The sequence below is a fragment of the Chrysochloris asiatica genome, unplaced genomic scaffold, assembly GCF_000296735.1.
Source record: "Chrysochloris asiatica unplaced genomic scaffold, ChrAsi1.0 scaffold00007, whole genome shotgun sequence".
NCBI lineage: Eukaryota > Metazoa > Chordata > Mammalia > Afrosoricida > Chrysochloridae > Chrysochloris > Chrysochloris asiatica.
The window spans coordinates 34,360,274-34,384,536 of NW_006408525.1; the positions used below are offsets into that span (position 1 = coordinate 34,360,274).

General features: G+C 37.1%; 1 protein-coding gene across 1 annotated transcript in view; it reads left to right on the plus strand.

The window, feature by feature from the left end:
* The window catches only part of TANC2 (tetratricopeptide repeat, ankyrin repeat and coiled-coil containing 2), a 401,543-nt gene that overhangs the window by 212,822 nt on the left and 164,458 nt on the right, over positions 1 to 24,263 (plus strand). The window contains exons 6-7 of the mRNA XM_006833558.1: positions 10,888 to 11,151; positions 22,995 to 23,120. Coding sequence (XP_006833621.1) covers positions 10,888 to 11,151; positions 22,995 to 23,120 — 390 coding nt within the window. The remainder of the gene's footprint in view (positions 1 to 10,887; positions 11,152 to 22,994; positions 23,121 to 24,263) is intronic.

The window sequence follows — 24,263 nt, forward strand, 5'->3', positions numbered from 1 at the left end:
CACCACTATTTCCAAAACTTTTTCATCACCCCTAACAGAAACCTATTAAACAAGAAATCTGCATACCCTCTTACCCCTAGTTGTTGGTAACCTCCTATCTACTTTCTGTCTCTATGAATTAGCTTATTTTAGATACTTCATAAAAGTGGAATTATATACTATGTGTTCTTTTTTCTCTGACATATTGCACTTGTGTATAATGTTTTCAAGTTTCATCCATGTTGTAGCATATACTATCACATCATTCCTTTTTCTGGTTGAATTGTAATCATCTTCATTCCTTTTCATGTATGTGTGTATATACCAAGAAGCCCTGGTGGCACATCGTACTGCTAAGTGAAAGGCTGGTGGGTCAAGCCCATTACCCAGTCCTCTACAGTAACATGAGGCAGTTCTGTTTCCGGATAGATGGACAGCTTCGGAACCTTTGTCCTGTAGGCTCCCTATGATTGGAGTAAATTTGATGGCAATGGGTTTTGGGATATATATACCACATTTTGTTTGTCTATTCATATATTGGTGGGCACTTTTGACTATGCTGACTAATGTTTTAATGAGCGCTGGTGTATATGGTTACTTTTTATAAGTTTACTTTTCTCCATTGTTAGCAATTGTATTGTTAGGTGCTGTCAAGTCAATGCTGATCTTATGCAAAACAGAAAGAAGCACTGCACCGTCCGGCGTCATCCTCACAACCTTTTCTTATGCTTGAGACCATTGCTGCTGCCACTGTACCAATCTGTCCCATTGGGGGTCTTCCTCTTTTACACTGACTCTCCATATTTCCTAAGCATGATGTCCTTCTCCAGAGACTGGCCCCTGCATATCACATGTTGCTAATGTGTCTTTCGCAATCCTGATGCCACATTCTTCTTCATATAATCCAGTTTCTCGGATTATTTGCTCAGCATAGATTGAAAAATTATGGTGAAGGAATACAACCCTGCTGCACACCTTTCCTGATTTTAAACCATTCAGCGTCCCCTTGTTCTGTTCATACAGCTGACTCTTGGCTTATGTACAGGTTCCTCATGGGCACAATTAAGTGTTCCCAAATACCAATTCTTCCTACTATTGTCCATAGCTTGTCATGATCCACACAGTCAAAAACCTTTGCATCATCAATAAAGCACAGATAAACATCTTTCTGGTATTCTCTGCTTTCAGCCAAGATCCATCTCAAGTCACCAATGATGCCCCTTGTTCCACAGCCTCATTTGAATCCAGCTTGATCCTCTGGCAATTGTTAGCAGAGGTTGCTTTATTTCATATTTGTATCCTTAGCATCTAGTACCTGTCATATGAAAACATAGTAGGTGCTTGGCAAATATTTGTAAAAAGAAGGAAAGCTTGAGGATGGAAAGGGAGGGCTGACCAGGCACACGTAATTCCTTTTGGTCATTCGGAGTCACTATTCAACTTGGAGCTTTATTAGGTTTTTGAGTGTGTAAGAGAGATTAGAATTCTCTATTGACTAACTTTCTCCTTTTTAATTCTGTTTATGATTAATTGTTGCAAAATTACTTTTATAGTTCCTAGCCATACTTCTTCTTGTGTTCCTCTGTTGATATTATTAGTGTATCTGTGATTACATATCATCTATATTGCCATGTGTAAAAATAGCTTTAGAAATATGTTCCCCCAAACAGAAGGGATGGTGCTGACAGATTACACAAATCTGTTTACAAGCAGTTACTTTTCAAAAGGGATGCTTAACACTTTGTTGAAAGTTCAGAGTAAATGTTTAAATGTTCTGAAAATAAAAAAAGGGGGTCCTGTTTTTCTTTCTGATACATATCCAAAATTGTGTTCTTTGTACAAATGAGCATCGTGGTGGCTAACCAATTTAATTTGGAGAAGATGAGCCTCCATTCCTATTTATGTTCTGAAGCAGTACTTGAACTATAGAATAATTGTCAATTATAAATCTACCTTTTTCACAGTTTGTCTTCATTATCTTCAAAAACAGAAATGCCACAAACAGAAATTTGTCTCATGGGTTAGGAGACCAGAGACTGAATTCAGTTCTAAGCAAACACATTCTCTCTGTTGTCTCCTGAGAGAGGGTCCTTGTTTCACATTGATGATCTTCATGTGAACATTTCATTTCTGTTTGCTCAATTGTTAAATCTCTTTTACATATCAAAAGAGATTGACTTAAAAAAAAAGAGAGAGAGAGAGAGAGAGATTGACTTAAAACACACCCGACAATGTGGAGAGACTCCTGTGCTGCTGATGGCTTTGTAGAATGGTGAAACCACTGTGGAGAACTGTATGGCGCTTTCTCAGAAAGTTGGAAATAGAAATGCCATATAACCCAGAAATCCCTCTACTTGTATATCTTCTAGAAATAAGGGCTATGACATGAATGAGTGTGTATACACCATGTTCACTGAAGCACTACTCACACAATAGAATGGTTGAACTAACTTTTGTACATATGTACAATGGAATACTACACAACAAAGAACAATACTAATGAATCTGCAAAACACCTCACAACATGGATAATGCCGGACATTATGTGAATTCTAACTACCAACCTTGTGGTTCAGAACAACCTTGTGGTCCATTTATTACTATAATGGGCTTAAATTTTTGTTTAGTTAGATACCACTAGTTAAATTATTATTGTTGTTAAGCGCCGTCAAGTTGGTTCCGATGTATAGTGACCCTGTGTAGTGTTTCCAAGGAACATCTGATGGGTTTGAACTGCTGACTTTGTGGTTAGCAGTACAGTGTTTATCCTACAGTACCACGTCAGGATTCCTGGCTCCTCCCTATCAGATTTTACATAGAGTTCTGAGAAAAAAATCTTGATAATCACTTTTCTTTTACTATTCCATTTTCTGTTTAATTGTTCCATAGTTCTTTTTGCTCTGGATATATAAGAATAGCAAAATAATGAATTTCCAATTTTCCACAAGTTTGTTGTGTTTCTGCCTTTTGTGTAGTTGTAAATGAACATTTCCTCCAGAAGAGTATACTTCTCGAATTCTTTTAATAAAATTTCGGTATTTTTCTTTAGGTCCTGATTCCATTGCCACATTTGATTTTATGTTCTATAGTCTTGTGTCACTGAGGCCCTATGACAATGAAATGTCTGTAGCCATGTCCAGTGCTCAGTAATGATGCTTTCCTGATAATTCACTGTGGACTCATGGTGTGGTGCTATAGAATCAATACTGGCCTATGAACCACAAGGTCGATAGCTGAAACCCACCAGCTGCTCCTCAGAAATCTTATAGAGGGTCGCTATGAGTCAGAACCGACTCAATGGCACTTAACAACAACAAATGATTCACATTAGTAACTCAAAAACAGAATCAGAGACTTCTACTCAAACGTCCTTGTTTCTTTAATATATAGCTTAGCAGACTATCCTGTGTTTTATTTTATCTAAATTATCAAATTCAGCCCTGTGAGTCATAGAAAAAAATATTAGATAATTTGAGTTACTTTTTCATGTTTTTCTCAGCCCTTTTCAGATGTTTCTCTTCTACCAAGGGTTTCCAATTATATGGTATTAGTGATTCCTTTCCACCTTTCCCATTACTGATTCCAACCAAACCTGATGCAGACTAACAGCGGCTCTATGGGACAAAGTTTTTGCAATTGTTGTTCTGACTCAGTTGCCAAATTGAGTTTCCAAGGCTGTAATCTTTACAAAAGCAAACTGCTACATCTTTCTACCATGGAGCAGCCGGTGGGTTTGAACTACTAGCCTTTTGGTTAGCAGACATGTTTGTCTGTGAAATCTAGACACCATTCTGATGAAGGCAATGTTGTCATTGTTGCTGCTAAGTGCCATCAAGTTGATTCTGACTCCTAGCGACTCTGTGTAGGGTTTCCGAGGAGCAGCAGGTAGGTTTGAACTGCCAGCCTTGAGGTTAGCCTTCCAGAAATGATCCTATATCACCACACCAGGACTCCATAATAACAGTGTTGTTGTTGCTGTTAAGTGCCATTGAGCCGGTTCCGACTCATAGCGATCCTATATAGGGTTTCCAAGGAGTGGCTGGTGAGCTTGAACCACCGACCTTGTGGTTCAAACCGACCTTACAGTCCAGCGTATTAACCCACAGCGCCACGCTAGGAGTCTTAATAACAATAGCAACCATTTACTTGATACAAACTGTGGGCCAGGTACCATCCTATAATAATCCTCTAAGATTGTTGTAAGGATTTCACAGGATCCGATAATTGAAGGCACACAAAACTCTACAGAGACTACTTTCAAAAAAGCTTTAAGATGTAAAAACAATACAGCAGAAGAAAGCAATGAGGGGACCAGACATTTCCTAGCACAGCCCCAGGGTCCTTTATTACTCACACAGGATATGCTTTGGCTCCAGAGTATGAACCATCAAGATTTTTGCAAGGAATCTGAATTTCTGGGTAGCATCCCAAAAGTTTCTAGTGGGGACCTTTATGCCTCTTTTGCTGCTTAACCAAGACAGGCTGTATAACCACTTCCACCAGGCATGGATTGTTAATCAACTCTCCTGGGTGCTACCAAAAGAGTTCCAAACTTTAAACAGCAAACTAGAAGTCACTCGTTTTCTCAGTTGCCCTTATCATATCCAAGTGTCAGTCCCAGACTTCAGGGACTCCTAGAGGTAACAGAGCTGGCCCAATCTAGCTGTAAAACAACTATTTAATAGTACAATAGTCTTTCTTACATTTAGAAAACTGAGACTCAAAAATAATTGGTCCCAGATCATATAGATAGTAGGAGGCAAAACAGATTCAAGTTCAGGTGTGTATGATTTTAAAGCCCTAATTACTTCAGTATATTGCATCTAAAATAATTCTGTTGAGGGACAGATGACCTAAGACTGTTACTCAATATCAAAAATTTAGTCTTTATCAAGAAAATCAATCCAGGCGAAAATCATTACCATTGATATTAAAATACTATAGAGACACTTTCTTATACCATACACAAAAATAAATTCAAAATAGATCATAGACTTAACGACAAACCAAAACCAGTTACAGTCAAGTCTCTTTCAACTTGACAACCTCCTATGTTACAGAGTAGAACTGCAGTCCAGAGGGTTTTAAGGAATTGTGGTCATTTAGAAGTAAATCGCCAGGCTTCTCCTCCAAGGTACCTCTGGGTAGATTTGAACCGTCAACCTTTCAATTATTAGCCAAGTGCTTAGCCATTTACACCACCCAAGGACTCGCTAAACCTAAAGACAAGAGCTATAACTAAAACTTATAGACGAAAGCGTAAGAGAAAATCTTCATAACCTTGGATTAAGCAGAGTTCTTAGATATGACACCAAAAGCAAGGTTTAGAAAAGAAAGTAAATTGGACTTCATCTTATTTATTTTTTTAATGTGTGCATCAAAAGACCCATGGAAAAGCTTAAAAAAAAACCAAAACAGTCTGGGATCTGATGTTTACAAGAATAATAAGACAAACAGTACAATTTTAAAATGTGCAAAAGATTTGAATGGACATTTCACTAAAACAGGATATACATATTACTGATAAGGTTAGTTTGAGCCGCACGGTCAGCAGTTCAAATCCACCAGCCATTCTTCAGAAACCGTATACAGGGTCGCTGTGAGTTGGAATCAGCTCAACAGCACTTAACAACAACAACAATAAGTACACAAAAAGATGCTCAGTATCTGTAATCATTAAGGAAATATAAATTCAAGTCACAATGAGATCCCACTACACCAGCACCAGAATGACTTTAATAAATATTAATTTAAAAACTAGTACCAAGTGTTTTGAAAGATGTGGGAAAACTAGAACCCTCATATGTTAGTTACTGAATGTAAAATGGTACAGTCACTTTGAAAAGCAATCTAATACTACTTCAAAATATCAACAGCTGATCCAACAGTTCCACTCTCAGGATTCTTCTACTGAAGAGAAGTGAAAACATATGTCCACAGAAAGCAGCATTATTAATAATCCTAAAACATAAACAGCTTAAAAATACATCAGCTATTGAATGGATATGTAAAACATGATGTATCTATACAATGGAACACTGCTATTCATTAATAAAATGGAGTAAGCTATTCACAAATGCTGCAATATGAATTAACTTCAGAAATATTATTCTAAGTAAAAAAAAAACCAGTAACAAAAAACTACATATTATATGATTCCATTTATATGAAATTCCAAAACCAGAATTATAGAGACAACATGCAAATCAGTAGTCGGTAAGGATTTGTGGGGTGGAAGCAGAGATTGACTACCAATAGGCATGAAATACTCTAAAACAGAATTGTGATAATTGAACAAATCTACAAATTTACTAATAAGGAAGACTGTAGAAGAATTGATGTATTTGAGTTTTGATGTTGGAGGAAAATATTGAAAGTACCATGGGCTGCCAAAAGAACAAATAGATCTGTGTTGGAAGAAATACAGCCAGAGTGCTCCTTGGAAGCCAGAATGGCCAGACTTTGTCTCTCATACTTCATATTGTCAGGAGGGACCAGTCCCTGGAGGAGGATATCATGTTTCGTAAAGTGGAGGGCTGGAGAAAAAGAGGAAGATCCCCAACGAGATGGATTGGCACAGTGGTAACATCAACAGGCTGAAGTATAGCAACGACTGTGAGGTTAGCCCAGAATTGGGCAGTGTTTTCCTTCTGTTGTGCATAGGGTCTCTATGAGATGGTTCTGATTCAGTGGCACCTAACAACAACAACAACAAACAAATTTACTAAAATTTATTTGATTGTATGTGTACAATCAGTACATGTTGTAGTAAGTGAAATATACCTCAGTCAAGTTTGAAAATAGGCAGTCAGTTTTATTTACAGTAAGCCTGATATTCCTACTTCTTCGTATCTCTTTCTAGCTTTTATGGCAATATTAACATTAACAGGCATGCAGTGTTAGCAATTGTTTCTACTGAAGTAGGAATTTTTTTCTACATCAAGGAAAGAAGATAGAGACAATCTCAGAAAAAAAGGTCCTTAGAGCTACGTGTTACGCACTGTTTCCCACTATTCTTGGCTCCACCTGAAAATGATTGTTGTTGTTAAGTGCCATTGAGTCGGTTCCGACTCATAATGACCTATATTGGATTTCCAAGGAGCAGCTAGTGGGTTTGAACTGCCAGTATTATAGTTAGTAGTTCAGTGCTTATCCTACAGCATCACACCAAGACTCCTAAATAGGCAGTAGGATAATGATTCTGGTTGTTAAAGTACTGTTGAGTTGGTTCTGACTCATAGCGACCCTGGTGAGCTGAACTGCCTACTTTGCAGTCCAGCACATTAATCCATAGCACCAATAGAAAAGGCTAAAGTTAGATAAGGTCTAGTGGAAAACGAATATGTGTGTGTTTCTTACCATTCTCGCCTCTAAAGAGCATTCTGCTTGTAAATGTTTCTATGACAGATTTGTTCATTCTTGGGAGTGCAGGGTACTATTCAATATTCTTCACCAGCACCACAATTCAAATGCTTGAATTCTGCCTTCATTTTTCATTGCCCAGCTTTTGCATGCATATGAGGCAATTGAAAAGACTATAATGTGGGTCAGGCAAACCTTGGTCATTAAAATACCATCTTTGCTTTATAAAACTTTTCAGAGATTGTTTATAATACATTTGACCAATACATCATTTGATTTCTTGATTGCTGCTTCCATGAACACTAATTATTGATCCAAGTTTAATGAAATCATACAGCAGAAGAGAGTTCAAAAATAGAACCACATATACAGTATGTGGGGTTTGTGTGTGGCACCATAGGATATGCACTGGTTGGTGGTTTAAACCCACCAGCTTTTACAGGAGCAGAAAGCCTCATCTTTCTACTGCAGGGAGTGGCTGGTGGGCTTGAACCACTGATTTTATAGTTACCAGTCCACTGCTTCTCCTACAGCGTTATTGTATGTATGAGGTATTTTGTTCATTGTTGTTAAGTACTGTTGAGTCAGTTCTGACTCATAGTGACCGTATGCACAATAGAACAAAATACTGCCTATCCTGCACTGTCCTCATAGTTGTTGTTAATGTTTGAGCTCATTGTTTCTGCCACTGTGTCAAACCATCTCATTGGGGCCCAGAAGTGGGGAAGTGGTCAGTCTTGCTCTTTTTCATTGACCTGTCACTTTACCAAGCATGATGTCCTTCTCTAGGGGGACTAATCCCTCTTGACCACATGTCCAAAGTACGTGAGATGGAGTCTTAACTATCTTCACTTCTAAGGAGCATTCTGGCTGTACTCCTTCCAAGACAGATTTGTTTGTTCTTCTGGCAGTCCATGGTCCTTTTTGCTTTCAGCAAGCAAGGTTATATCATTTGCACACCACAGATTGCTAGTGAGTCTTTCTCTCATCCTGATGCCATGTTCTTCTTTATATAATCCAGCTGCTTGGATTATTTGCGCAGCATACAGATTGAATAAATATGGTAGAAGGATATAACCCTGGTGCATACCTTTCTTGTTTTTAAGCCGTTCAGTATCCCATTGTTTTGTTTGAATGACTGCCTATGTACAGGTTCCTCATGAGCACAGCTTAGTGTTTTGCAATGCCCACTCTTTGCGTTGTTATCCATAGTTTGTTATGATCCACACAGCTGAATGCTTTTGCATAGTCAATAAAGCACAAGTAAACATTGTTCTGGTTTTCTCTGCTTTAGCCAAGATCCATTTTGACGTCGGCAATAATATTCCTGGTTCCACATCTTCTAAATCCATCTTGAATTTCTGGCAGTTCCCTGTTAGTGACTGCTGTAACCATTTTTAAATTATCTTCCACAGAAATTTACTTGCATGTGATATTAATGATATTGTTTAATGATTTTCGCATTCCATTGGGTCGCCTTTCTTTGCAATAGGCAAAAATATGGATCTCTTCCAATTGATTGAGCAGGTAGCTATCTTCCAAATTTCTTGACACAGATAAAGGAATGCCTCCAGCGCTGCCTCTGTTCATTAACTTGAATTCTGTCAATTCCTGGAGTCTTATTTTTGCCAATACTTTGGCGTCTTTGAATGCTGTCAGTTCTTAACTATATGGTCCCTCTTGCAATTATTGAAAATCTACCATTTCTTTTTGGTGTAGTGACTCTGTATTCCTTCCCTATTCTTTTGATACTTCTTGCATCATTCAGTATTTTTCCCATTGGATCCTTCAATATTGCAAGTCGTTGTTTGAATTTTTTTTCAGTTCTTTCAGTTTGAGAAATGCTGATGGGCATTCTCATCACAATCCATTCTGGCTCCCAGTGACCCTATATAATACAGAGTCGACCTGCTCCTTAAGGTTTCCAAGACTGTAAATCTTCACAAGAGAAGACAAACCTCATCCTTCTCCCATGGAGTGGCTAGGGGATTTGAACCTTGTAGTTGGTGGCTATGTGCTGTTGTTGTTAGGTGCCATAGAGTTGGTTCCAACTCATAGCAACCCTGTATAAGATTTCCAAGGTTATAAATCTTTACAGGAGCAGAAAGCCTCACCTTTCTCTCTCAGAATGACTGGTGAGTTTGAACTGCCATCTTGCCATTAGCTGCCCAGTGTTTCTCCTACAGTGCCACCAGTGTGCCTTTTCAGAGACATAGTTCCCTTTTTTCCCTTCTATATAGCTTGTCTCTTTGTTGATGAACAAAAGTTTTAAATTGTGAGGCAGCCTCACTTATCTATTGTGTCCTTTGTTGCTTTTTCTTTTGGTGTCATATCTAAGAATCACAATTTTCTAGTTTGAATGTAACAAATAAGAATTAGCAGTACCTGTGACTTTGTCACCAATAGAAATCTCCTATTTTCATAGTACATTATAAATTTTACAGGTACCAGAAAATAGCATTTATACTCTACCTTGAAATTACAGTAACTAGACTGCCACTGGATATTAAGCTCTAATATGTTAATACATAAACTCACAAGTTATTATGTCGAATTTATCGTTTCATATTTTGATTACTATATTTCAGTATAATTAGTTTCTCTTGTAGTCTTATGTATTTTATTTCATTAAAAAATATAATTCTAAAATGAATGCCCTTAGGTATCATAAGAGTGTCCAAAAGGAATTGTGGAGAGGGGAGATGAGATATTCTGTCTCTTACCTAAGAAACTTGGGAAGTAGTCAGAAGCAAAGTTTTTGTGTTATGTTTTTGACAAAGATGTTTATCAGTAGACTCTAAAACATCAAAATGCATAAAATAAATTTAATATATGGTAATATAGATATTTCACATTATAAATAAATAAGAAAAAGATGTTTATACCCTAATGGAAAAATCAGAAGAGGATATGACCAGGAAAGTCAGGAGGATTTTAATCCAGGACAGATATCATTTAGTTATTAATATTTGACCCACACTAATTATGAATTTACTTAAAAAGCCTGATTTTGATGAATATTGACAATTTGAAGTATGAAATAATTTATTAAAATGCATATAAATCTATATATAAAAGCATTGCAAATTAGAAGAAAATTATAACCATTCATTTTACATTTTTTATTACCATTATAAACTATGGTGTTAAGAATCTAAATAAATTTCCATTCTAAAATTTTAGCACTGATGTGTTTGAATGTATTAATTTAACTCATTAAATAGAGTTGTTGAAGTATGTATAAGAAATGGTTATGTTATATTGTTGTTAAATGCTGTCAAGTCAGTTCTGACTCATAGCATTCCTGTATAGGGTTTCCAAACTGGTAGGTTTGAACTGTTGACCTTGTGGTTCACAGTCCAATGCTGATTCTACAATGCCATACCAGAAGTCCCGTCATGTTATAGTATCAGTTATTTAATTTCTTGATAATGATGAAATCATCATTAATGACTTAAAAATATATTACTAATAATGTCATTATTCCGATGATGAATTTGGATAATCAAACAGGCTAATACTTATTTTACTCTTTTTATTTTTCAGCTACGTTGACAAGCTATTCTGAAAACATGGAACGCACAAAATATGTTGGGGAAAGCAGTAAAGAATTAGGATCTGGCGGAAACCTGAAACCTTGGCAGTCTCAAAAATCCAGCATGGATTCCTGTTTATATCGAGTTGATGAAAACATGATGGCTTCCACCTATAGTCTGAATAAAATCCCAGAGAGGAATTTGGAAACGGTTTTGTCCCAGTCAGTGCAGTCTATCCCACTGTACCTTATGCCACGGCCAAATTCAGTAGCAGGTAAGGTTTTCAATCAATTCCAGTTTCTTTGACTGGAATGTATATAGAGAAATGAAAATAAATCCTGCTCTAACAGTATTTAACTTTTCTATTCCTCTTCTTTGACTAAGTTTTTCTTTAGTGTTTTGGTAATAACTTGTAGATTACTTCTTCGTGAACCTGGGAAAGGCACATGTTTCCCAAGGGACTGTGTAGTTGTATTCCAGCAATACACAAAAACACACATAAAATCAGAAACAGAATCTATATTTATAAAGTATACTGTCCAACTGCTAGAAGTCTTTTTTTCCCCTGGCACCAGAAGTGTTTGAAAAAATTTTAGATTTTGAGCTGGGGTTTTTGTGTTTTTGTTTTGCTTTACTCTGGTAAAATATATATAACAAGACATTTGCCTTTTTAAACATTTTTATGTGTACAATTCAATGACCTTCATTGCATATTCCATGTTGTACAGCTGTTACCACCATCCAGTCCAAATTCTTTCTCTCACTCGGAGCAGACACTTGTAACTTTCTATTTCTCCCTCACAAACACACCTAAAAATAAAACAAGCCAAACCCATTTCCATTGAATCAATTCTAACAGCAACTCTGCTGCTGAGACGGTAAATTTTTCTGGGAGTGGTGCAAGTGGTGGTGATGTGCTGTGGAGTCGGTTCTGACATAGCGACCCAATGCAGGGTTTCTGAGGCTGTAAATGTCTACAGGAGCAGAAAGCCTCATTTTTCTCAGAGCGGCTGATGGGTTTGAACACCAATCTTATGCATAGCACCACAATGCTTAGTTCACTAAGCCACCAGAGTTTATTAGTGGTATGCAGCTATTACCATATATTGGTTTTAGAACATTTTCAGCTCCCCAATAAGATCCCTCGTGTCTATTTAATCTAAATCTCATTCTCAGCCATTGCTCCAGGCTGCCTCTAACTACTTTCTGTGTCTTTAAATTCACTTTTTCTGGACATGCAACATAAATGAAATCATATAATATTTGGTCTCTTGTGCCTGGCCTCTGATTTAGCATAACATTTAGAAGATTCATCCATGACATAGCATGTATCCATTCATTTCTTTTTGTTGTCAAGTAGTATTCTACTTTAGGATATTCCATATTTTGTCTATCCATTCATCAATTTATGGACATATGGGTTCTTTTTTATTTTTGACTCTAGTGAGTAATACTATTTTGAACTTAAATGTTGAAGAATGTGGGAAGACATATATTTTCTTTTCTCCTTTGTTAATGTTTTATTGTGAATTATGTGACAGTTTACATGGGAGAACATTAGTTTTACATTCATCCTATCTACATCATTTCATTGCCATGGTTACAATCCCCTCCATGCATCATCAACCAACCCTGCAAGCCTGTTCCCCCACACCACCCCCTCAGTCATCAGCATACAGCACCTCTCCCTCTCTTGATCTAAAGTCTCCAGCCACTCCATTTCTCCACATCATCATCTTTCTTTTCACTTGGATGGATACCTAGGAGTGAAATTGCTGTGTCATATGATAAATTTACGTTTTATAACTTTTCAAGAAACTGCCATATTGTTTTCCAAAGGGACTGAATCATTTTACATTTCCACCAGCAATACATGAGGATTCCGAGTTCTCTACACCCACGCCACCATTTGTTACTGTGTGTATTTTTTATTATAGTTCTAGTGGCTGTGGTTTTAATTTACATTCCCTTAATGACTAGGGTTAATATGAACGGTAAACTACTCAATGGCACTTAACAACTACAATGACTGGTGATAGTGCAGGACCAACCAATGTTTCATTCTGTTGTACATAGGGTTATATAGGGTCACTATGATTCAGAAGTGACTCAGCAACATCTTACAACAATGCCCAATGATGTTTAATTCTTGTGTGTTTTTATTAGTCACTCATGTATCTTCTTCTGTGAAATGTCTCTTCCGATCTTTTGCCCATTTTATGGTTGTATTCTTTAGCTTCTTATTATTGAGTTGCAAGAATTTATTGTCTGTTTTGAATACATGTCCTTTCTAAATATGTATTTATAAATTTTTTCACCTGAGCTGTTGATTGTCTTTTCATTTTCTTAAGGGTTTATTTTGAAGCAGAAACATCAGTTTTTGTGAGGTCCAATTTACCTTATTTTTCTTTCATGGAGCATGCTTTTTTTGTCTGTTTTAATTGAAAGAAGGCCATTTATATGGAATATTATAAAACAGTGCTTTCTCTGTTACTGGGATTTGTTTTAAATATTGGAAAATGCTCCCTGTACACATTTAAAGACTTTCTTCTTTTTCTTCTCCTGTCTTATCTTCCATTTTAAAAATAGATAAGAGGATGAAATATTCCTAATTTAGCCTAACTTGTTATAGCCCTTGTGAGCTTCATTCTGATGTTTTTGTTTTGTTGTGTTGTGTTGTGTTTTACCTACACAGTTGTCATCCCATAAAATTGGTCTTTCTGGCTGATCATGCTTCTTCAGAGCTTAGAAAAAAGGTAAATGTACCTTCACAGGTTAGATAACTCTGTCTTGGAGGGTAGGATTTTATACTGTCAGTGTAGTAGTTATTTGCAGTGTTAAACATGCTACTTCATCAATAACTGTTTCTTGTCAATGTTGAATGTAATATAAACAGATCTACAGTTTCCTATAGGACAAATCATAGGTCAGGGGATAGTTTGTATGGAGTTGTTTTCTGTATTTGGAACCATGTTTTCAGTGTGCTCACAAAGAAGCAGGAAATTAAACTATACATCAAATGACTCAGTTACATTTAAAATGTAATAGGTTGTAGGCTGAATATGGAGGGGGGCAAGGCAGAGGAGTACTTTCACAGGTAGCTAACTTGTTTAAATGTGTGTATGTAAATATTTTATAAGTTACAATTTATGGTAGCTAAAATGATTAGACATCTAAATCATTTTTTTAAAATAAATGTTCTTAGCTTAGGAAGGTCGTCTCTTCTCATTTTAGCTCTCTAGATAAGCATTTTTTCTTTACCTTCTAATGTGTGCATAGAAGTGGCTTCTAAGCTAGGGAGGATCAAATGCCCAAATCTCCTTGGCCAACAAAGATAATTAAGGATTTAAAGTATGAAATGAGCTTGAAGCAGAGGAAAAAATATAGTATATTTATATTTATGAAATTGTTCTAAATATATGAATAGCTCAGGGTGCGGGGAAGATAAATGCCAGCAATAAAAGACTGTTCAAATTCCACTTTTTAATTTCCCTTGTTCTGTTTTAAACTTAATCTTAGTATGAGTAATATACTTGTTTATTATAGAGACCAAATAATGTTGCATAATGGTGTTAAAATGTCATTTAGCATCACTTCAAAAAATTCTTAGAGGAATAATTGTTTCAATGGTCCTTGCCATGTTGTAGATTTCTTTCCACTTGAGGAGGAGTCATCCTTTTTGACTTGAGCTTTTTGGCATCTTTATAAAACCCAAACCCACTGCCAATTAAGTTCATTTTAACTCAAACTTCTAACAACACGATACAGAAAGTAAAACTGTTCCATAGGGGTTCCAAGCTGTATCTTACAGAAGCAGACGCTGCTCATCTTTGTCCTATGGAGTAGTTGGTGGGTTTTATTCACCAACCTTTTTATTTATTATTTTATTTGTTTATTAACTTCTTATTGTAAATTGAGGGAAATTTTACAGGCAGTATCAGTTTTACATTCAACAAAATCATACTCTTTGTTTCATCTCAATGATTGCAGTTCCCCCCCACTCCCACCCCATGAAATAACAGTTATCCCACTTCATCCCTGTGGTTCCTGTTTCCATTCCACCCACCTTCCCATCCCTTCTCAACTTTGTCCTTAAGAAAATGTTGCCCTTTTGTTTTTGAATGATTGACCATTCCATGGTGAGCATATCTTAACTAATGTTTGGGTCCCCCCCCCCCAACTCCATACCTATCTACTGCTTAGCTAAAAATTGGGCCACGAGGGTGCGTAACTTTCCAGACCTGAAGGCTGGTAAAGGGCCATACTTTCAGGTTCCTCCAGTCTCTTTCTGACTATGAAGCCTGGTCTTTTTTTTTTTTATAATTTTGAGTTTTGTTCCACATTTTCTCCCACTTTATCTACAGCATTCTAATTTGATCCCTCTTAGAGCTGTTGGTAATGATAGCTAGGTACCATCTAGATCTTTGGGTCTCAGAATTATGGAGATTTGTAGTCACATGTTCCAGTTAGTCTCTTGGACTAATTGATTTCAAGCATCTTCAATTATCATCACTTTTCTTTCTTTCACATTTGGAGAGACCAATAGTTGTATCTTAGATGGCCCCTCATGAACTTTTAAGATCCCAGGCACTACTCATCAAAGTAGGATGTAGAACATTGTCTTTGTGGACTATGCTTATGCCAGTTGAACACAGTGTCCTCTGAGACTCTGGTCCTGAGCCCCAGACCCATCAACTCATTGCCTTAAGTTTGATAATATATTTCTAAGAAGTTTGCATAATTTTACACATTGTGTGCTCCTCCACATTCATAGCTGTATTTGCAACGAAGGTAAATACCCATGTTCACATATCCTCTTTCAAACCTTTATATATTTGTGGATGTGCTTCCACTATTCCTTGCATACCCATTCAGCCTATGTCTATGTATCTACCCTCAGAACACTATAATTACAAGATTGTGTATATAACAATATTTACCTGTATCCCCTTTAGACCTCCCTGTGCCTTTACATGTCTGCATCATTCTTCTGCCAACCACCCCTGTTCTTGTATATTGCCCTCCCCATCACTGGAGTTACCATGTGTCTATCCTCTTGTGGTTAAGTGCCTTTCAGTCAGTTTGGGCACATAGCAACCCTGTTTAGGGTTTCCGAGGAGCAGCTAATGGTTTTGAACCACTGACCTAGCAGTTAGTAGTCCAGTGCTTATCCTATAGCACCACATCAGGACTCCATCTGCCCTCTAGCTAGTGAATTACTCTCTTTAATCAACGACCTTTTTGTTGAAACATATCACTTAACCCATTGTACCACCAGTGTTCCATGACCATCTCTATAGGGCCATGTTTTCTGACATAAGCGAGAAATTATTAATGGATTATTTAATCGTTAGGCTGCTGCTGGATTGTACTCCAAGAAGTAAAACTGTTCAAATTATCCCATAAGGTTCCTGATTTTTAAAAGGTTGGAAAGTGTAAGTGGCCTTTAAAACATTTTTACTTGTAGGGAGAATAGAGTCAGCAAGTACAAATGTTTATGGTGATTTTTAAAAAAGAATTTCTGTTTTACTTCACCTATAAGACATACTGGGGAAAAACATATGTAATGGAATTTTTTCAGTAAGTCATTTATGTTTGTTAAATATTAAATAGAGATCTGTTTATCTAAGTACAAAATGTATTTTTCAAATAGATTCCATTTAATATTTTTAGAAGCTTAAAGGCTCCGACAAATGAAGTCTTTAGTGAAATATAGCAGTCAAAAGCTTTACATAACACCTATGAGAGTAATCCTATTCACTGAAGACAGTAAAACTTCAGTGGAATAATGAAATGACAAAGGATGAGTTTGGTTAGTCTACAGCAATGAGACATGTGTTTTTCCTGGGCTAACTCAGCTTTCTGAATGGAAATTTAGATGTTTATATTTAAATTCTAAAATATGAAAACATAAACCTATGTGTTTTATTGTTTTCAAAATACGAATCACTGTTGCCTATTTGTTTTTAAGCCTGGAGTATTGAAAGGAAGTAGAGGACCCAATGGAGTTAGGGTGCTATGGCAGAAATTCTTAGAGAGTAGGCTGTCTGTGGTCATCCTTGATGTATTAAAATGAGATTGGCAGTGAATTGGAGGGATGTGGAAAGCAAGAAGTGTTTGCTTCAAACAGCTGTCGTCATTGCTTTGTGTGAGAATGAAGGGTCTGTCAGGGAAACACACAAAACAACAGCAGACAGTTAAAATATAATCTTTCACTAGCTACTTGTTAATGTTTGGATGGAGCTGAACATTTTCCTAAGAAAAGGATCTTAAGAACCAGGTAAATGCAAAATGGGAATCCAGGGTCTTTTAAATTAATCCAACCAGAAACTGTAAGGAGGTTTTACAAAAACAGACTTTTCATCAGTCAGGATGTTGGCTTTATGTATGTATTAAGGGAATAAGGACAGCAAAGTGGCTTTTTGCCCAAGCTTGGCAAACACAAAGTGTCATTCCAGGCTCCCTGCTCGGGTCAGCCGGAATGACAGTTGTGCTACTGTAATCTGTTTGCATTAATGGCAGATGATTTATGAAGCAACAATTCAAATTCAGTTCATATTTAATACAGAGTTGTCTCTGGATTGTTTAGTGCCATATGATGTCTGCTTAGATTTTGTCTGCCTACTTGTGGTATAAAGAGTTTATCTTAACATCATTAGAGTATGTCAAAAGTGAGTAGACCTCATCCATTCCAATTTGATAGAATCCCAAAAAAAAAAAATAGTGCTTCCTTTTTCCTATACCTTCATCCTCTTCTAAAAACTAAGCTTTTAAATGACAAGTTTTGTGGGTTTATTTTTTTAAGCTCTGTCTTTTGCGTAAACATTTTTATTGTAAATTTGTTTTTCCTCTGTCTTCAGTTCACTTCCACTCACCTGTCTCTTATATTTCCAACTGGAAAGTTTTCATTAGATATTATAGTATTAATTTTACGTGACAGAATTAACTAAAAAGATTTCAAGGTGCCAGCATATTTCACAGTAGTAGTTGTATGAGGTGAAAATGGGTGGCCTTATGGAGCTGTCACTGGTGATTATATGAGGTGGTGATGGGCAAGGCGTTGTTTGAGATTTTTACCTCCTTTATCTTTTTTTTTTTTTTTCTTTTAATGTTTTATTGTGAATTATATGATAGTTTACATGGAGAACTTTAGTTTTACAGTCATTTCATCGTATATCATTTCATTGCCATGGTTCCAATCCCCTCCATGCATCATCAACCACCCAAATGGTATATCTTAGAAACCCGTCCTCTACACTTCCCCCTCCCCCAACCCCCAGTCTTCAGCCCCCAGTCCCTCTCCCTCTCTGGATCCAAAGTCCCCAGCTGCTTCATCACTCCACGTCATCGTCTCTGTCTCCATCTCAGGCATCCCTGCTTCTCTGGGTAGGGTCCCACTCCCAGCCTGGAGAAATAATCACTCCCTTCCTTGCTACAAAACATCTACCTTTGCATTTCCAACCCTCACAATCAGTCTTGATAACCATTATTCACTACAGTATCGCGAGTTACCCATCTGTATTTCATTTCATCAGCTCCGCCCAGACAGATTGGATAGTACTTACTGGTGATTCTGCCTTCCTCCATGCCCCCTAGCTCTAGGTTCCCTCTTGAAAGCTTGTAAGCCAGTCACTTCTTGCCTTTGTAGTCCCTCCCTCCCCATTTGGGTATCCAATGTCCAAGTTGCCCATCTCTGTCTACTTTGTGTGTGGAGGGGGTGGGAATGTTTCTTGCTGTAAGGATTTGTTGCCTCTTTTGAGTCACTGCATTCGAAGGTATAGGTCAAGTTCATCAGATTGTATCAGCTCAATCTTTTTTTTTTCCCCCCTCCTCTTTCTTCTCCTGGTTGAGCTCTGATCATCCGGTCTAGGTCACGTGGGTACCATCTGCCCATGTGGGTGTTCTTGTGCACATGCCCTCTCTTCCCATCAGCTGGCAGCTCCATTCTCCACTTGAGTTCTCCGTGGTACCTCCTTTATCTTTTAAATACCCTGTCAATCAACAACTAATTTGTTTTTGGTTTTTAAATAAAAACAGTCATTTTTATTTGTTGATTAATTGAATGTAGCCAAAACACAAAATAATATGCATAAACACAAGTGTGGTGGTGGTGTGCTGTGGAGTCGTTTCTGACTCATTGCAACCCTGCATAGGATTTCCAAGGCTGTAAATCTTTACAGGAGCAGAGAGTCTCATCTTTCTCCCATGGAAGAACTGGCAGTTTTGAACTGCTGACTTTGATGTTAGCAGCCCAACTCGTAACCACTATGCTACCAGATCTCCTTAAATACAAGTATAAAGACTTATAAGTCATTAGTAAACAGAAAAGATTCTCAGCTTGATGGAATTTACATTCTAGCTGGGGACAATAAATAGAATAAATTTTATAGTATGTTAGGTAAAGAATGCTATGGGGGAAAAAAGTAAAAAAGGAATCAGCAGTACCTTCAGGAGGATATGAACATCCTTGGAGATATATATTGCTACAGTGATATCTGTTAAATAATAAGAAAACTTAAAACAATGAAGAGCATTAGTATAGAGCCAGACAGATTACTTGCTCTAAGTAGGACAGTCTGAAATTCAGGAGCCCTGATGGCACAGTGGCTAAGCACTCAGCTGCTAACCAGAAGGTTTTCAGTTTGATCCCTTCCAGGAGCTCCACAGGGAGAAAGACCTGACAATCTGCTTCTGTAACAATTACAGCCAAGAAATTGGCTTCAATTCTACTCTGTTCCATTTGGTTGCTGTGTGTGGGGATCAACTCAATGGCACACAATAACAACAGTCTGGAATTCAGTTCTGTATTGACTGTTTAGTTCAGGATACTCTTGAGTTACTCTTAAGGAATAAGGTGATCAAAGATGAATCTTGCCTTTTTGCTCTCACAGAACTTTCTACAATCTGGTGAGGGAAAGCAGACAACATGTTAGCAACTAGCTGAATAGCACACATTCTAAACAGCTAGGTATGTATGTAGCTGCTTAAAGGAAGAAGCCAATAATTCTGACTGGCTATCAGTCAAGGAGTCCTGGTGTGACACTGTAAGGTAAGAGCTAGACTGCAAGGTCCACATTTCAAACTCTATACTTACCAGCCGCTTCTCGGAAACCCTATACTTACCAGCCGCTTCTCGGAAACCCTATACAGTTCCAACTCAACAGCACTTAAACAACAACAACATCAATCAGGGAAACAGAGAAGGTATAGAGGTAGTCTGAGCAAAGTTTACAAAGGGTAAGGTAAGCTTGACATCGCACGGCAGACTTATTTTCAGAAAATGGCTTGCAAATAAGAAAATACTTCTAGTGACTATGATGGAGAGTACAGCTAGATACAACGATTCAAAATAAAGATCAAAAGCTAAAGATTTCAGGTATCATGGCTGATCTATCTGGTCTCATATACCTTTAAAGAATATATTTGTTTGGGTGTGAATTTTGAAAATGATAAACCAGAGAAGAACTGAAGAACTGAGCAGAGCAATGATTTAATAAGATGAAAAAGGCAGTAGAAATTATTTTAGATTATTTGATGAGTAGTCACAGATTTAGAAACCAACAGAAAGTGTCAGGGACCAGCCCCTACAAACTTATTAGGGGACTCACGAAGGGAAATGTGGAGTTGGCGAAAGAAATCACATGGAGTCGATAGTTTGTTCTGAATTCAGGATGATGCTTCTTTTTTTTTTTTGACTTAATTTTTTCAGCTCCTTATATACTGTTACAATACCCCATGATCTCATAGTAATTAATTACATTTTCTCTTGATATATAAGCATTCAAGTTACATCAAGGCACATCAGAATACCTCAAACATCAAAATATTTTCCCCGATCATTTCATATCCCGCTTCCTTGTACTCCTTAGCTACCCTGATAAGATCTGTTTTTCCATAAGCGACTTTGTGTTTTTCGTAAGTGACTTTGTTCTTCTCTAATCTTCCCTAAAATGTCAGGTTAACCTTAAAACATAATTCTAAATCTTAACTCCTATTTCTACCCTCACCTATTATTTTCTATAGATTCATTAATCACAACATGTACCTAGACATTATTTTCTATCGTAACTGACAACACAGTTGTTTCTCATGATTGATTAAACAAGGAAAACAAGAACATAAAAAAGCACTTAAAGTTTTGTAGTTAAGAATAAACGGAACAACTTCCTTATACTAACAACTTCTGTATTCAAAACATCTAGTTAGATTTCTACCTAAGATCTATTATTGTTCCCTCAGTCCTTGATTGTGTCTAAGCTACTTTCCAGGGGTCTTAATATCCCTGACCGAATCTACACAGAATGTAGAATAGAATGTTGATTGTAGTCTTAAACTTGAGTTGGCACAACTTTAGCTGGTGTGGTTTCTCCTAGTGGTGAAACTTATTGTTAATGTAAAAAGCATTCTTTAGGACTACACATGATTGAATATGGTGTGAAGGTTTCTAAATGTAATCTTTAATATGATTATTGAAAAGTCTACTGAAAACTTCTATAATAAAATCAAGAAAAATAAGAAATGAACTATTCATAAAAGGAAAGGACAAGAACCGCGGGGCCCTCGCATGAGAAGTCTCCTGGGGCCTTGCCTTCCAAGGAGAGACTCACTGTGGCCTTGCTTAACAATGAGTCCTTCATGCGTAGGATCCCTCACCATTCCGTTCCTTGATGGCATGGCCTCTGCCAAAAAAGGATATCAATTATTAAAACAAGAAAAAGAATGAATGTTTTAATAGATTGATGTAATACCAACCATAATTTAATTCCAGTCCCAGATTAAAGCCATCATTTTCCATTTGCTGATCACAGGTATGTGTACACCCTGAATAAGGACTTGAGAACGACTGTGCATGATATAGGAGAAGGCTTCAAAACTTCATAGAAAAATGAAATGAAAAAATAATGGAATTTGTCCAAGCCCCCTTATATTACTACTTTTTTCTTTAGTTCATTTAGCCTGTGAATATTTGGATTTTTGAAACAGTGAACTACTCATCCACGTCAGTGACAGTAGCATTTGTCTTTTTCTTCTTGAATTTAAGAAATGAATTCATTTCAAAATGTATTTTTTACATTTCTTAGTTTTATTTATTACAGAGAGAGAAAAAGTGATGTTTGTTTTCCTTTAGAAACTTTTATGGTGAAGATTAGCTTATTACAACTTGTTAAATTCACATTTGACATTTATATTTTGCAAAAACTGCCAACAGCTTTCGTTGAATATAAGAAGTTGAACATGTAAAACTAAACCTGTAACTAAAGCTACTTGTCAGATTTTTTAAAACAAAAAAGTAAAATGGATTATGAAACTATTATCTAATTGAAATCTGTACTCAAAAAAAAAAAAAGACACACCTAAGCACACAGCCTACCTTGGGTCATGTCTACTAATATACCACATTGGTCAAAGCTATTGAAATGGCTGAGCCCAAAGTCAAGGGCCAGGAAGTATATTCTACCTCTAATGGGAAAGTGGAATACAGTTGTAATGGGAGAACTGCAATACCCGGTGACAAAGAATATGGATACAGGGAAGCCATCAACTTACACCAAGCATGGGATAAGCACTGAACTGTGAACTACAAGCTTGGAGGTTCTAGCCCACCAGCCGCTCCTCGGAAACCTTCCGTTCCCTCAAAAAGTTTTAAAAGCCTTGAAAATGTATCACCTGGTGTGGCGCTGCAGGATTATGCGCTGGACTGCAAGGTTGATTTGAACCACAAGGTTAGCAGTTCAGGCTCCCCAACTGCTCCTCAGAAATCCTATACAGGGTCGCTATGAGTCGAAATCAACTCCATGGCACTTAACAGCAACAACATGTTGATATAAAATGACTATATTTTTGTTGAATAGCCACATCATCTCGAATTTGTATAATGTGTTTGACAATTTGTTGCTAAGACTGTGAGCTCAGGCAGTTAATAGTGATGAACAAGCTGAAGACAATTATTGATGTGTTTCCCTGGCATATGTTTTAGACACTGATAAGGATTTTGAGTTTAGCAAACTCTTGTTAAAATGTTTCTACTGGAGTATCTGATCCCAAAGTTTGGGAGATAAAGACTAACTGAAAGAAGTTTCCTAAATTTAACATATTCTAACTATTCTGTTTTGTCAGCCACCAGCTCTGCCCACTTGGAGGACCTTGCTTATCTGGATGAGCAGAGACACACACCTTTGAGAACTTCTCTTCGAATGCCAAGACAAAGCATGGGTGGTGCTCGTACACAGCAGGATTTAAGAGGTAGGAACCACAAGGAGGGCTAAAGTGATAACCAGTGGCAAATGGAAATGGGCAACAGGCAAAAAGTTCGTTGTTTCTAACTTCTACATTTATTTAAGCTTCCCTTAAAAAGAAAATTGATATATCATGTATCCAATTTATTCTACTGAATCTAGGAGAAAAAGGTAAGCACAAATAAATTGCACTTATCATACAAAGGCATTGTCGTTACCAACAATTGGAAGCATTTATTTCCTTGAAATTTTGAAAGAAACTAAGGGCTGGTGGTGATGGGGAAATAAACTAAGATCTGGGTTTCAGAAGTGATTGTAGATCAACTTCAGGTAAACTTGGTGCTGATAGCTTTTTCATGTTCATTCTCTGGCCAATTCTGATGATGTCCAATAATACTCTTACTTTGTTGAAGTGTCAGACAGTGCTTCTAATCCTGGCAATATCCAAACAGCTAATTCTTTTCCTACTCAATCACTTTTTTCCTTTACTCTCTTTGTGTTATGCTACATGCTTCTAGAAGCATATGTCTAGAAGCAGAACCTAATCTTTTCAAAGTTGAGAATACCGGTAACAGTCTAGTTGAGGAGCCTGTTATTGGTATCTCAATTCATACTTCATGTTTGTTTAAAGTGAGCCAAACTGTCTCTGATACCCTGAACAGACAAGTCTGTCTTCTCTTAATTTTAGCAAACCATAGTTCTATTCCATCAAGTATATTTTTAAATTTTATCTTAGATTCCGTTTATCTTTTCTTTTCTCTCCTCTTCCCCTCTTCTCCCATGCTCTACGCTAGGCAACTCCCACAGGAAAGGATTCACACATGCCAACTGTCCCTTCTAGAAGTCATCATGCTAACAGTTTTTCAATGATGACTAGGCAACTAGGAGCATCAGTTGATTCTATTTTTATAATTAACATGCTTCCTATCAACAGCAGTGGGTTGATGGCCTTATCCTGTTTGCCATTTCTTCAGCTTAATAGATATGTGTGTGTGTGTGTTGTTGTTGTTGTTGTTATGCGCTATGGAGTTGGTTCTGACTCATAGCGACCCTGCAAACGGTTTCGAAGCTGTAACCACTACGATTTGTAACCACTACGCTACCAGAGCTCCATATATGTATACATACATATGTTAGGAGCTCTGGTAGC